This window comes from Thamnophis elegans, chromosome 2, assembly GCF_009769535.1.
Source record: "Thamnophis elegans isolate rThaEle1 chromosome 2, rThaEle1.pri, whole genome shotgun sequence".
Taxonomy (NCBI): Eukaryota; Metazoa; Chordata; class Lepidosauria; order Squamata; family Colubridae; genus Thamnophis; species Thamnophis elegans.
Window position 1 is genome coordinate 101,743,917 of NC_045542.1, and position 16,247 is coordinate 101,760,163.

The window sequence follows — 16,247 nt, forward strand, 5'->3', positions numbered from 1 at the left end:
GCTGATTCGCACGGCTGAGCGGATTGCCGCACCTCAATTGTGTTACTCCCCAGAAGTAACGTGGAAGGTAAGTTTTATTAAAACTGGTGATGAGCGTGGAGCACTTGTCAGGCTTGGGCATGTGTGGAGGGTGCGCGAAGCACATGATCACTGAACTGGTTGTTAAACCGGCAGGATTTCCCCACTGGATATATACATAACACAAACATACATATGTGTGTGTTTAACAGTTGACTGAGTGCCTTTTTAAACTCTTATTATTTCTAATCTAATTTATTATCCAATTTGCTAATGCTCTTCTATTGTAGTTGACACTGATCTCTGGAAGTCACTGAAAATATTTAAGATGAATGAATATATTTAAGATGAATGCTTCTTTGATAATTGCCTAAAGAAATGAACCATTAATGCCTGAAATAATAGTCTTCAGTAGTGCCTTGATAAACTGTTGATGGCCCTGTATAGTAAAATATTATATATGCCTGCTATACATTAAGATCTGTTGAGTTCAGTGCTTAGGCCAAATATCCGAGAAAAATAAATTGAAATACAATTTAAAAATACATTGAAATTGAATAGATATTATAAAAGTATAGTTACATGAAATAAATACAAAGCCCTACTAGTGAAAAATTCCCTTTGTAAAAAAAGCAACAACTGCTAAGGAAAAGGAAACAGTTTATTAAAATGCTGATGTAGAACAGATGGGTGAAATATATAGTGATGGCCTTTCTATTTCTGAGGCACTATTGTTCTAGTATTATGTAAAATCAATATCCGCTGTGACTGAAATGTGATTATATGTGGCAATCAAATGTAACATGATCACTTAGTCCAAGTGACTAAGGGATATTGTCAGAATTGTCAGAGGTGGGACAGTTTAATCATTTATATTTCTTACATTAGCTATTTTCCACAGTTGGCATCACTGAATGACTCTGTTAGTTAATATTTTTAAATGAATGAATAAGGAGAACACCCCTTATATTTCATGATGTTTGCACATAATCTAAATACTACTAAAATTATTTACCGTGATGAAACAGTAGACCAATAATTTTTGAACTAAGGTACCTTAAAAGAACTAATTTACAGAATGCATCCAAAATCCAGGACCCATGACTCCAAAATAAATGAAATTTGGGGAACTTGTGGCTACTTCAGTACTGCTGTTACACTGCTGGGCTACTGCTTTGGTCACCTGATCTTCATTTTCCGTTTGCCAGCCAGTCTTGCAATCCCTCCCCTACCCAGCAGCAGCTACTTGCCTGCATGCTGGAAAAGGAAGGGAGGGAGGAGGAGACAAGGAGGAAGGAACCTTGTGCACCCTTCCTGCTCCATGCTACACCCCCATGCACTCCCTCCAAATCCACCACGTTGTTTTCCTAATCTGTGCGGCCTCTAGTATGTCTTTCCTGACTCACAGAAACTCTTCTCCAACCCTATGGACCCTCCCTAACCCACAGTCCTCTGCATGCCTTCCCCAAGCCTTGCAGCACCTATTACGCACCCCTCCACACCCTTCCCAACTTATGCTGGGAATAATGCATGCCATCCCTCATCCCAGACTCAGGGACCCAAAATGTCAGAACTGGCCAGTCCACACTATTAGAATTGTGCATAAGGCGCAGGTATAACTAAGGCTGGTAACCTATTCTAAACTTTCTGCCTATTTTTGAAAAATATCTGGAGAAAAAAACCCTGAATGTATGGATAAATGATGGGCATGAGTGAAACATGATGGGCATATGGAAAATTGTGATGAAGGGAGGGAGGGAGGGAGGGAGGGAGGAATGAAGGAAGGAAAACAGTGAAGAGGGAAGGAGAAGAGAGAAGATAGATCTGATGTGTGTTTCTGAAACTAAATGAAAAAGAAAAGTCATAATAAAAACGAATGAAGGTATTCTCATCTTCTTGAGTGAAGATGTAAACTTATTTAAGAATGAAAATACTAAAATGCATAATAGAAACTAACTTGCATAATAATAAGTGATATTAATAAAATTACTAACATAATGTTATGCTCTAGATTCTTGTCAATAGCAATAGCACTTAGACTTAGATACCACTTCACAGTGTTTTACGGCCCTCCAACAATCTGGGCCCTCATTTTACCGGCCTCGGAGGATGGAAGGCTGAGTCAACCTTGAGCCTGATGAGATTCAAACTGCCAAATTGCAGGTAGCTGGCAGTCAGCAGAAGTAGCTGCAGTACTGCATTCTAACCACTGCACCACCACAGCTCAGCCTGTAAAAATCTCAGAATTCATGCTTTTAAGTTAGTGAAATGCTTCAGTTAATAGTTACAATTAAAAAAATCAGAGATATGGTTTCAGCTCAGTTGTGCAAATTCTGAATGAATGTGATTTGCAAGATAAATACTGCTTTGTTAATTAACTGGTTGGTGGATATGAGACCAGGACATATGGGAAAACTTACTGGGCCACTTGAAGATTTGTGAATGAATTAGAATGGGGATTGTTTACTGGAACCTGCTTAGAGAAAGATGTGTTCATTTCATAAATACATAATTTAGCCATATTTGTTAATACATGCATATAGGAAAGGAAGAAGTATAAATCTAAGCATCACTCAATCTTTTCATAATGAAAGACTGAAATAATCATATAAAGGAATCTGAATGTTGAACAGACCATTTTTAATAGTGTCAAAGGAACATCTTGGAAAAAGGAACATGCGAAGAAGTGAAAGGAATTACAGCAAAAATGAGAAAGAATCAGCTTTGTATAGAAAAGAATTGAAATATTGGTTAATTTTACAACAGAATAAATGGAAAGAAAAATGTGGACATTCCACTGAAGAGAGTTGAAAGAATAAACCTACAAATGTCATAGAAGCCTGTGGAATTACAATAATGGATGCATGAAAAAGAGTGATTGATGAAAGGATAAGTTAAAGATGCTTGGGATGAGACAATGCATGCAAAGGAATGATTGCTGCAAAAAATCAGAATAGGAGAAACGTATTAAAGCAGATATTTGGTTAGTAGAGAATGAATGGAAACAAGGAACAGGTTCTATTCATTGTGGGAGAAAAAGAATATTTTTACAGAAATATTCTGTAAAATATCAGTTTGATGGAGAATATTAACCAGTGTAACTTTAAGCCATTTCTTGACTTTAAATAGAAATATTCAGGAACATAGAAACAGATGCTATATAAGTTCATGTCCAAGGGGGGGAGGGGATTAATGGAAGTCATAAATTCTGCGAAAGCACTGGAAAATGCTTAGGCAGCAGTGACAGATAATGCAACTGGAGTAGTGTTACAACATTAAAGCATGAATGTGGTTTGCTTATGATGTAGCTGTGTTTAATGTGTGTATGAAGACTTCATCTGTGTCTGACAATTAGAAGAATGCTGCTGTTGTTCCATTATACTGGCGCAAAGATAGCTGGATCAATGCAAAAACTTGAAAGAGATTAGAATGTTAAGTGTGTCTAAGAATGGCTTGGCAGCAGAATTCTCTTCAAAGGGTTACAAAGATATAGCAGTGAACAAAATTAGAGAAGTGCTGTTCAGTCAGCCAGATGACCATAGGCCTTTTTTTTCATTGACAAGTGTATGAATGTGGAAAAGAGAGTTTATTGCTCATTTGTTCATTTCCAGAAATTAATTTGAATTATGGAATGTTTTGCACAAATAAAGAGTTGCAAATTACTTATTGAATATGATAAGAATGGTTTATGTTGGAAGTCAAGTGAGAATAAATGGAATGCTTAGCAAGTGATTCAACCCAGAATAGTGAATAAGACAAGAATGTATAATCTCGTCTGAGTTGTTTAATGTATTTATGAATTAAAACATAAAAATGCTATGAAGAAGGTAGAGATGTACTGATGGAGATTTAGATGTTTGTTTACAGACAGCGCTTTGGTTGAGATTCTGAATTATTTGCAGCAAATGTTAGGTTGATTGTATAATGCAGCAGTGAGCATGTATCTGAAAATTAATGTATGAAAGAGCTGTGTAATTGTATAGAGAGAAGAAAAATAGAATTAAATGGTGTTAAATGGGTATGAATAAGAACATACTTCTACTTCATTTGTTACATGGAATAGAGAGTTGAATATGTTAGAAGAAACATAAAAATAAATGAAAGGCAATGAGAATGGGTACTTAGGTTTGTGTTGTAAAACCAGAAGAGATATGACCAAGACATGGATGTTGAATAAATATGACTTGAATAAATGAATGAGAACTGAATTACAAGCCAAAGATATCAAGGAAAAGTGAATGGACTGAGAAGGAAGGCAAAAGCAAGAATATCACCATCATGAGTTGCTGTAAGATCCTAAAAAAAAAAGAGAAATTTGGAAACAAAGAGTAGTATAATGAATGTGGTAGAGGCAAGGATTGTTTGCAAGGATAGGAAGACAGGAAGTGTTATAGTGAACAGTGTTGAGATAAACTAGATGTAGCCATATTTCCTCTCTTTTTCTTACTTCATGACTAGATTTTTTTTTATTATTTTTGCTTTCTATCTCTTTTGCATAACACTAATATCCCAGAAGGGAAAGCTGTGATGCTATGTATGGCTTGTGATTCTGCTTTCCTCAGAATAATTTCCTTTTTAAACTAACTTGGATTTAGCTCTTGGTATTAACACTACTTAAACATTTTGCTTCATGATGATGATGATAGTCAACCACAAGGTTATCAAGAGAACTGACTACCAAGGTAGATTGATACGCTCAGAATTACAATCAGTTGGTGGAAGGGGGGGCGGGGCTGGATTCAGCAATTTTTCAGACAATGGTTTGGAAGGGTTTTAAGGGTTAATTAATCCTTCTTGCCTTCCTGTTCTCTGCATTATCATGCCTGGGAAATGTAATGCTGCAGCAAACAGGTTTAAGGAATTTTACAGTTTATCTGGAGAGATTTTCACAGTTCTTAGGAGTTTTATAGTGCTGTCAACTGAGCGTGTAAATAATACTAAGAGGACTTGTACAGTTTCCGTCATTTATGATTCTGTCACATCTAAACAGATTTACGATCACTGCGGCCTTATCTAGTTTAGTTTAAGAATGGCAAAGAAAAAATATATTTTAATGCTACCTTTACAGAGAAGTCTCTTCCCTGTTTTGTATGCCCTTTTTTATGAAATGGAATTTTACCAGAATACTTATAAGAAATGTTGCCTTTTAAAAGCAATATAAAATTACATAAGTAGTTTCTAAATGTATTTTGCTAAGTGTCGCTAAAATTTATTTACACACTTATTTACTAGATAAATGAGTTTATTTGCCTTTTTTTGCACTTCTTTTTTATCCTAATTCTAGAGATTTGTATGGCTCCCATACTCCAGCTACTTTGGAAATAATTAAAAATATGGTTCTACACCCAGATGATTGCCAGGTTTTGGTTACTTTTTGCTGATTTTTAGAATGTTTGATTGTTTAACTCTTCCAAACACACACGCTTTTTTAACTGTTTGGTTTTCTTTCTCTTTGTATGTGTTGGAAGCCACCCAGATTCTCTTGGGAGTCAGGAGGTCTCCAAATAGAATAAACAAATAAATAACATACCAAAACTCAACTCTAACCACCCAGCAGCAAAACCATATAGAACAGGGGTGTGAAAATCCCGACGACAAGTTGTCATCATGTGACACATCACAACTTTTTTCCCCTTCGCTAAAACAGGGATGGTTGTGGCCAGCACATGACATATCTGGCCTGCAAGCTGTGAGTTTGACACTCCTGATATAGAACATTTTAATAAATGATGTGAATTTGGATAGGTCTCTGAGAACGCAAATGTTACTGTAGCGAGGAAAACTAACTCTCACTCTAACTGCTCATTCTTTGCACTTGTCAGATGGATAGGATTTTTAGATTTTACAAGTTTTAAAAGTTCTAGGTGAGATACAGGAAGCTTGTAGCTCTCCAAACGTTATATGGTAGCTCCCATAATTTCTGACCACTGACTGCTGTTTGGGAATAGAGAAACACATTCTTAGGTTTTGCTGGGAGTTTATGTTACACTGATGAATACTCTCTTTTTAAATATTGCTTTATAATTTTATCAAAGGTCTTGTGCACATTTGGGAAAGCATCTCTCCCCCCAATTAAATCTCTTCATCCAAAATGGAAGCTTGATGGGGGAAAATTCACTAAGTTTCACTATTTTCCCATTTATTTTGGTGACGTTGCAAGATTGGATAGGAACTTTATTGTTTTGCAATGTTCTTCACCATTCTGCTATATTTATATTATCCTCACTTGCCCTTTTGTACGATCCATGGATGCCTGTGAGTTGAAAATTGCATCTGGCCTTAGCAGCTTAGAAGAGTGTCTTCACCTACATTATCTAGAAAGGCTGTAATGACAAGAGGTGCAAATGCATCATTTATGAATTATAGTAGTGCAAGTTAAAAGTAGGTCAAAGTTTCCTGAGAGAAAATGGAAGTATTTACAGTATGTGTAGAAAGCTGGCCTTACAAATAAATAGCAAGGTATACAGTTCTCATTACATTGAGGTCAGCTCGGACCTCAGTTTAACACAGAATAGTGATGTAGACAGAATATTCAAGTCCTTAGATGTAACATAGTTTCTTATGAGGAGTTTCCAAACTATCTTCAGCATTACTTTTGGGCAAGCATGTTTACAAACAGCAAAACAACAAAACTGATTATAAAAGGATGTCCCAATTTTGTATTGCATGCAAGTAATAGGATTTATAGAAGCATGGTCAATTTACATTATTCTATGTAATATTTTTACAGGATTTGTTCTTTTCATTTATGGCGAATGACATTACTTTACTGCTACATGCTTCAGCTAAGTTCTCCCCACTATCATCATGTACAAAAATCCAATGTCTTTATAGGCTTGTTTTGCTCCAGGCCTAGGGGACCAATGAATGAAAACAATTTTGAGCACCAGTGATTCTTGTTGCCTTCAGGCCAACCTCTTTTCTCCCAAGTTGTTATTTGAATTTTGCGACAGAGAATGATTTTCAGAGTCCCAAAGGCTGTTGCTCATTCAGGTGCCTATCCCTTGGCTCATTCCCAAAACACTGAAAACACCTCAACACTGTTGTCTTGACTAAGATGACTTATATTCTTTCAAGGTGATTGTGTTGTTTGTCAAGATAGTAAAATAAAAAGAAGTTTCCAAAGCAAACGTAGCTAAAATGCCTTTGTGCTGATTTCAAAGACTGAACTGTGGAACAATATTTTCACATTTCTTACTTGCAAAGAGAGAAATACCAATAAACAAATGCACATTCTCAGACCTTTTAATCTTTCCTCAGAGCTATGAACATGGGACAGCTAAACAGGAAAAGTGTGAGGCATCAAATCACAGGACTATTTCTTGATGAACTCAAAGAGTTGGTCTAAATGGCAACTTAATTGGAAGGCCTGAATTTGCAGCAGTTTCTGTAAGGAAAGGGACTATCTACATAGATGTCTCCTTCTCCTTCCCTCCCTCCCTCCCTCCCAGTGGTGGGTTTCAAAAAAATTTGAACCTACTCTGTAGGTGTGGCCTCCTTTGTGGGAGTGGGTTGCTGGCCATGTGACCTGGTGGGAGTGGGTTGCCGGCCATGTGTTTTCTCTCTCTCTCTCTCCCTCCCTCCCTCCCTCTCTCTCTCTCTCTCCTTTTGTCTCTGTCCCTTTTTCCTTTTTTTCTTTCATCTCTCTCTCACTTTTTCTTTCTTTTTTTCTTTTTTTTCTTTCTTCTTTTCTTTCTCTTTCTCTTTCTCTCTCTGTGTGAGTCAGTCTGTCTGTCTGTCTGTCTGTCTGTCTGTCTGTCTGTGTGTGTGTGTGGTGGGTTTCAAAAAAATTTGGAACCTCTTCTGTAGGTGTGGCCTGCTTTCTGGTGGAACCTCTTCTAACTGGTTCGGTAGATTTGACGAACCGGTTCTACTGAACTGGTGCGAACTGGTAGGAACCCACCTCTGCTCCCTCCATATTCTATTTGTTAGTGAATAAACATGCTTCAGCAAGAAACTAGATCTTCAAAATTACTGGGAATATGTTGTAACTAATTTTACTTTAAAGAATAGTCCATATCAGGGAAGAACTCATCTATATGTAAAAAACTAAAGGTTAGTAAGAATGATATTTTGTCAATGGAGTAAAAATAGCAGTCTTTTTGATCGAGCAGTCTCCTTTTCATGTTAAATAGTACAAAAATAATTGTAATTGCTTTAAATCAATTGCCTTGATTGTAATTCAAAATTTGTTTAAATTTTACATGAACTCTGCAATAAGGTTATTTGATACTGTTGCTGTAACTCATCAGAAAACCTGTTTTTCAGTGACAGGAATGTGCTAAAGTAGGAGGCAAAAGCCTTCAGTATGTACCTGATTAAGGTCTGGTCAGTTTCAGGCAACAGAGAGAAGGTCCTAATCATCTGATTAAGGTTATAGAGCAGAGCTTGTTAACTTGAGTTAGCACTTATTGAAAAGTACTGCACTGGGGGAAAACTACTTTAAAAAGAGATACTAGAAATGCCTGACACTATTTGATTGTAAGGCTGTGAATGCCAAATGGAGAACTTATGGAGAAAAAAGAAGACATGTCTTCCTTTTGCCAACAATCTTCCTATTTTAGAAGCAAACCTACTGATTTCAATGGCCCTTTGTTTCAAGCAAACATTCATAGGAGTGGAATGGCCATTAAAAAAAAACAACATAATCTCAAAATGTGAACATACCAGTGCAAAAATAGGACTCCTCTGAAGTATGAAGGTTTACTTTAAGGGCAACATAATTTTCAGTGTCCTCCTTGTTTTTAAAAAATGATACGAAAGAAACTTGTTTGTGAAGAAGCTGTTCTGAAAGAAAGAGCAGGTGGGATGTGGGTGTTTCTTCTTTACCCACCCCATTTTCTGCACCAATCTCCCCTCCTCCATCTGTCTTTTGTAATGCAGACAAACTGCATGTTTACCAGGTAAAGCTAGATTGAGGGGTGTGGGTTGCACAGATGGATTGCAATCTAGTGCTTGACACTCCTTTCAGCAGGAACATCTTCCTTGCTGCTGCCTTAGAAGAGTGTTTGCAGTTTTCTTGCTAGCTAAAACCATTACTAGCTGCTAGGTCAGTAAGATGGGAAGTCTGGCAGATAAGATCCTGTTTCAGAGACTGTTGTATATTGGGGGATGCCAACTGGCATAGCAGGTGCTTATAATGCACATATGTGTGACTGTACAATGTAAATCATAGGGGATAGTTTGATTTTGCCTATATCAAGTGGTCTTGATAGGATAGAAATAATAAGCATGCCTGCTCTGCCTTTTGTTCTTATTTCTATTTCTTGATTTATTGTAATTATTCTAATAGGATAAAAGAAACAATTTATTCACCAAATGAAGACAAATTAGCTCACAGGTGTCTAACTGTTCATAGGAATAATATTTTTTCTCATACTAAAACCATAGAACAAACATAACCTTTTCTGACTGGCTGTAATTCTCAGGCGGTGATCTTCCTGAACACTGTCACCTGGTATCTTAACTTGATGGGTAGCTATGGAATTAGACTCTGACCTCCTTGTTGAATCATTTTGTTTATATGATTTTGTAGTTTCCAATATTTTTTAAAAAATAATAAAAATAAAAGATTTATGTATCCAAAGAAATAGGCTAAATGACTTGCATTACAACAGGCTGGTTAAGACTTTTAATAAAATGCTTCTTGCACCTGTTTCCTTTAACAACCATGGACAAATCATGGAAGCCTATAGTATAGGGAGGGGGGATGATCTATCAGGTCATGGATTCTCTAGCTATATATAAAGCCAAGCAGAATAGAAAGCCATGCTTTCAATGACCATGTCTACTGATCATAACTTTAAAATACAATACAATAAAGTAGATGCTGTTAAGACTAGCTCATTAGGTCCAGAATCCAAACGTGTCTCTTTCAACTCAAAATCACACATGTCTCTGAGAGGCAGACCTTGTAGAAAAATGAGGAGCCAGCCATAACTACAGCTTTGTTCTGTAGCATACTCCATGCCATTGGAGCAATAGCAATAGCACTTAGACTTATATACCACTTTACATCCCTCTCGAGGCGGTTTACAGAGTCAGCATATTGCCCCTAACAATTTGGGTCCTCATTTTACCCACCTTGGAAGGATGGAAAGCTGAGTCAACTTTGAGCCTGGTGAGATTTCAACTGCCAAATTGCAGGCAGCCGGCAGGCAGCAGAAGTAGCCTGCAGTACTGCACTCTAACCACTGTGCTACTGTGGCTCACTAGAGAGCAAGAGAACAAACAGGAAAGTATGTTTGAAAATCAGAACTGGGAGAAGAAAACTGGAGGGGTACAATGTCAAGAGTTTGTGGAGTCTCCAGAAAACTTCTTTCCCATGGGATCATCACTGTTAAAAAAAAAAGGAAACAGTGGGTAGTGGGAGAATCTGGTGAGGTGGCTGTGTTTCACTTTCTTGTATTGCGTTTTAAAGTTATGATCTCACAAGTACTTCTATGGATTCTGATCAGCCTTATAGATAACTCAACAACATGTTAGGTTATTCTTCCCCATATAATATAGGCTTGCACCATTTCTCCTTCCCTCATGACCCTCAGGAGAGCCCCAGTGAAGCTTCTTCCTTGTCCTGTTCAGCTGACCTATAGTACTGCCCCCTACATTGCTGAAGTGGGGGGGAACAAAGGGAGCAACGGACCACAAGGAAAGCTGTATCTCTGTATCAAAGACATTCTGGTGTGTCCCAGTGACACCTAACCAGCCTTAGCTGATCACATTCTCCCTCATACTTTCTCTTTCCACATATAATATAAGCAGGCACCCTCATAGGAGCCCCACTGAAGCATCCTCCTCTAATTTCCCCTCCTCCCACTTGGCTGATCTGTAGAACTGATCATTTTGTTGTGTGGAGGGTGAACAAAGGAATCCATGAACACTGAAGGAAATTCCCCTTCTCCAATTCCACCATGTTCTCAAGGGCCCCCTTCCTCCCAGAAGGAATAGGGCACACTCAGCATCTCCCAACCAGCTTTACTTTGCCACAGGGTATTTGAATCATTCCCTCATTCTTCCTTCATGGGCCAACCCTATTGAGAGATTTTGAATTTCAGCTTTGGTTGAAAAGCAGCCAATGGCTGGTCACCTGTTGAGCCTTGTCATCAATTGTTTGGGCGCAGGGATCAAAGAGGGTGAAGATATGCCCTCTTTGTGCCATGAAACCTTCAGGTATGGTGGCTCTGAACTGGCAACAACTATGCCAAATTTCAATCCCACAGGAGTCATGGATCTCATATTTTGGGCGCATTCTGTAAGTTAGGTTTGAGGTACATTGATTCAAACCATATTGTTCTACAACACACCATTTTGCCCTATTGAAGGTTGCAAAGTATCAAACAGACATAATTTCATTGTATGGATTAGATCTGTGCACATTTCTTAATAGTGCAGGCAACATTTGAATGCAGTTTGAGTATGATTCTATAGATAGATCTATTTGATATATGTGTAACTGAGTCATTTTGTGTGCCCCCTTTAGCTTCTAAAAGTGAAGTGGAGCTTAACTATATGGTGAGCATACTCCAGTTGTGATAGAAAGAAGGCCTGAATGGGCTGAGAAACTAACAGGATTAGATCAGAGAAAATAGAAGGATGTGAGGGTAAGGATGGGTTTAGACTTGTTATGTTTTAAACATGGAGACGATGTGAACCTTTTGCCACTTTCCCAACTATCTCTGTTAACTGTAATGTTCTCAGTTATTCTTTTGCCATTTTGCAAATCTTATTATCATACAGATTTTTAAGACTACAAGTGCTTGCTTGGGGAAAAGAAACCCACCAGTTTATAAATAATTGTGATTATTTAACTATGTTGCATATTAACACTCATATAGCCACGTTTTATCTTGGGGATTCCAAGAATCAATAGATTTGTGGCTCCTAAGCAGCCTCTTTAATTAACTTGATTCAGATATTGCTATGTCATTGGTATATTCCTCATGGGGGAAGACAATTCATTTATTACTGCTTAGCCAAAACATGCCACCGCTTTCTTTTTGTATCTAGGGGGTTTATTGCGTGATGATGTGCCTTGCTTTCTATACTGAGTGCACAGCCAACTGAAAAAATATCACAACTATTTGCTTCAGAAAGATTGCTGGGCTTACAATCTTTCATAATTTTAGGAATCTAAAGGCAGAAACTGGTTGTACTAGGCCCAAATAATGTGATTTTTGTACATTGCTGCTGGTGTAATTCTGCCTTTGCCAAAGTATCTTTTGAGGTAAGACAAGCAAGCCCAATGGGCCACAAATCATTCTTGTAGTTGCTGCCCTTATAACTATCTATTGAAGTGAAGCCTCCATTGAGGCTACTTTATGACTGATGTCACAGCACCTTGGAAAAGGGTTAGAGTGACAGGCTATATTCCTAATATGGTCAGATGGAAACCATCAGAAATAAGAACCAGCTCAGAGAAATACACACGCTGGATGCATTAGAGGAAATAATAGAAGCCTTCAGATAACAGCTCCCAAAAAGGACAAATGACTTGCAACAAAATACCTTTAAGACCTATGAAGAGGTTCAGATATGTTTTATTTAGTTTAATGAGTAAAAGGCAATATTCCATATGTGCATAGGCATATCAGGTGCATCAGAATCTGCAGTTTAATGACAATTTTGCATTCGCTGCTGATTGGTTACTCTGTTTTATTATTGTCTCCTAGGTTAAAGAATGGCTATGTTTAAATTGCCAGATGCAGAGAGCTTTGGGAATGGACATGACCACAGCACCCCGCTCCAAAAGTCAGCAGCAATTGCATTCTCCTTCCCTTTCTCCTTCCCATTCCCCCGCCAAACAGCCACAACCACAGCCACAGGCGGCAACAGGACCAGAGAAACAACCCAGAACTATGCAGCCAGGGCCCAGGCCAAGTGCTGCAACCATGCAGCCTCCATCCCCCAAACATCCCCCAGCCTCACCCCAGAGAGAACCACCCAGCCAAGTCCAGCCAAAACCTGCTGCTCCTCAGGAAGTGATGAAGTCTTCCCCTCAGCATCAACAAGCAAAGCCTTCATCCATTGATCAGAGAAAGATTGTAGGAGACTCCCCAGGTAAGACTCCGGTCCCTCCTCCCAGTGCTGTGGGGGCTCAAGAACAAACCCAAGAGGGCCTCACTGGGAAGCTTTTTGGATTTGGAGCTTCCCTCCTGACCCAGGCAAGCACACTCATGTCTGTCCAGCCAGAGGCCACTCCACCAAGTCAACAGTCTCCTGGCAAAGTGCCTCCAAAAATTGTCTTCAGTGATGCCAGCAAAGAAGCTGGCCCTAAGGCTCCAAGCACTGGACCTGGAACGCAGAGTAAGCCTGGAACTGTCCCAGCTGCAAAGCAAGCGAAAGCAGAACAAGTAACCAAGCCAAAGGAAGTGCCGAAAGAAAGGGTTTTATGCCCCCTCTGCAAAGCGGAGATAAACGTGGGCTCTGGAGAGCCCCCCAATTATAATACCTGCACATCCTGTAAGCAGCAGGTCTGCAACATGTGTGGATTCAACCCAACACCTCATGTGGTAGAGGTAAGAAAAGTCTTTTATATATATATAAATGACCAGAATTGTATGAACTGATTTTAAGGTGCAAGTTGCCGTTATGCTGGTAGGAAAATAAAGGCATAATGGAAGCCATTTTTTGCAGATTTCCATTTTGCTACCGTTGAAATGGAGCTTAGTAGGGCTAATCTCTGGAAGTTTTTTTTAGTGGTGAGGGAATGGGCCAGAATACAGTGGCAGCAGGAAATTAAAAATCACCACATTGACATCTTCAGATTGAAAGAGATGTAAATTTTGGCCTTGAAATGTGGCACTGACTTGTCTGTCATTTGATATTGCTTAAAGCTGTCAGCTTTAAACGTGACCATGACTTGTGTATTGATGATGTTATGTTTTCAATAGGGAACCCAAAGTGGGATGAATGGCAGAATTGCCAGGAAGTTAGTATGACTGTTTTCGTTTATCTATAAGTGAAACAATTCACATGAAAAACTAATCAAGTATTGCTAGAATCTGATGCATTGTTATATAGGGAAAGTTAGCGCAGTAAGCATAACAATGTTATACTCATCAGTAATACTTTTTTATCCTCTTTGTGAATGCTACTCTCTTGTTTTGCAGTATTAGTTTAATACAAAAAAAGAAAGAAAGGACAAATAAACAACAAGGGAAGTTATAAAGAAAGGAAGAAACTATAAAAAGAAGTCTTTCAAAAAGAAACAAAAATGAATGGTTATTCTGTAATTATGACTCTATAATGAACTTTGCTAGAGGGTTCATTGGACTCCGTTATATCAAAATAGACAATAATGGCCTTTCAGTCGAACGCATCCTCCAGTAATGAAACTCAGGAGGGACAGTTGGTTAAATCCCAAAGCAAACACAACTCATCACTTCCTTGAGGTTAAATAGCTGGCATCAAAAATTTTGCTGTATGATTTATTTATTTTTGGAATCTTCTGAGGAAGCAGCTCATTAGGAGAGAAAGAAACAATTTTAAATCCATTTTAGGGTTGTGGAATATAATCCTCCAGGATGCCAGAAGGATTTGAAGCCACCCAGATGTCTAGGTGTAGTAAGTACTTGAGTGAAACTATTATTTTATTCGATTTCAAATATGCTTAAAGCCTTTGCCTGATTCCCTGAGAGTCAATCTCCATCCTGGATGAGCTTAGTCATTGTTCTTTTGTTTACACTTGCTCTTAATCATTTCCTTTAAACCTAATACCCACAGGTATTTTTCTTTGCTCTTCTTTATTTGTAATAAACTAAATACTATTATAAGAAGACATTTTAGTGCTAGTTGGTGCCCTGGAGATTATAAGCTGATAACTCATTTCAAAAGGCCTAGCCTCTTCTGACTGACTGCCAAAATGTTTGTTTAAACTGTCCATATATTTTTATTGATAGGCAAAAATCTTAACTAGATATTTTCCATCCTTTTAGCCTTGCTCCTGAAGCCCTGGTTAGGAGGGAAAAAATGAGAGTGGTGGCAAAATGAATACCAGCTGAAAACTGTAACCCAGATAATTCTGCTTAGATGGGTCAGGCTTGGAAAAGAGTAAGATCCTTAAAACTACGGAAATTTAAAATTAGTTTGGAAACAAAGATGACATTGAACCAAACAGGACCAACTGATACTGAGTGTATAGATTCTCTACGAGTACATCTGAATCAGGGGTGGGTTTCAACCGGTTCGCGGCGGTCCCTGCGAACCGGTTGGTCGGCGAACCCGGAAGTAAGTAACTTCCGGGAACGGCCAAGGGCCCACCCGCCCGCCCGCGCTCCTTACCCAGTTTTGACGAGTTCTGCGCTTCCACACATGCGCAGGACGCATACAGCACATGCGCGATCCTCCAGGAGCAGCTGGAGCATCGCACAAACGCTAGTACGCATGCGTGTGCCGCATGCGTGCACACGCGCACGAGGACACCGCCGTCCCCGTTCCAACCGAACCGGTTGGAACGGGGCGAGAAACCCACCCCTGATCTGAATGTATTGTAACCTGAGCATTAAAATGAGAAGGTAGGGCTCAGATGCATGTCAGAGTGAATCTTTTTTTATTTGTAGGTCATCATTTATTTTTATATCAGAGGATCATATCAGAAATGGCTCTACAAATGTGCCTGTTTTTGTTAATACTATCTTGTAATGCACAATGAGCTAGTATAGGTGACTGGGCAACGGATGGGCTCTAAATTAGCACTGAAGCAGCAGGAAGGCAATGCAGTAGGTGCTACATGCTGCTGGAGCATCTGTTATTTCAATGGGACATAAAATCCAATCCATGATTAGCTGGCCTGGTTCCAAGTTGTATCATTTCCGTTAGCTCAAATTCTACCTTGTATTTCTCAGAAGGGAAATGCTATTTTGAAGAGCACATAGGATTCCAGTTGGCCAGTTTCTTGGATCAGCCAAAATTACCATTGACAGCAGAAAAATAATGTAATCTCTGCAAGAATTACTTGACCAGCCCTAGAGTTCAATCATTAGCACTGCTGAAAAATTATTACCTTATTTCCTTTATTCCCATTAAATTCAGGACAATTATGGCACTCCCTCCCCCCCATGCACACACATTTTGTTCCTATTGTAAGCTGTGGAGGAGAGGTCTATAGAGATTCTCAATCATCCAGGTCATGGTTGTCCCAAAGGTGCTTTTTTTAGGAGGCCACTGGACGTTATTATTTTTTCTTTTGAAGACATTTTGCTTCTCATCCAAGAAGCTTCTTCAGTTCTGGC

General features: G+C 38.8%; 1 protein-coding gene across 1 annotated transcript in view; it reads left to right on the forward strand.

Annotated features, from left to right (window-relative positions):
• The window catches only part of BSN (bassoon presynaptic cytomatrix protein), a 175,605-nt gene that overhangs the window by 15,706 nt on the left and 143,652 nt on the right, over nucleotides 1-16,247 (forward strand). The window contains exon 3 of the mRNA XM_032239080.1: nucleotides 12,687-13,532. Within this exon, the coding sequence (XP_032094971.1) occupies nucleotides 12,687-13,532 (846 nt within the window). The remainder of the gene's footprint in view (nucleotides 1-12,686; nucleotides 13,533-16,247) is intronic.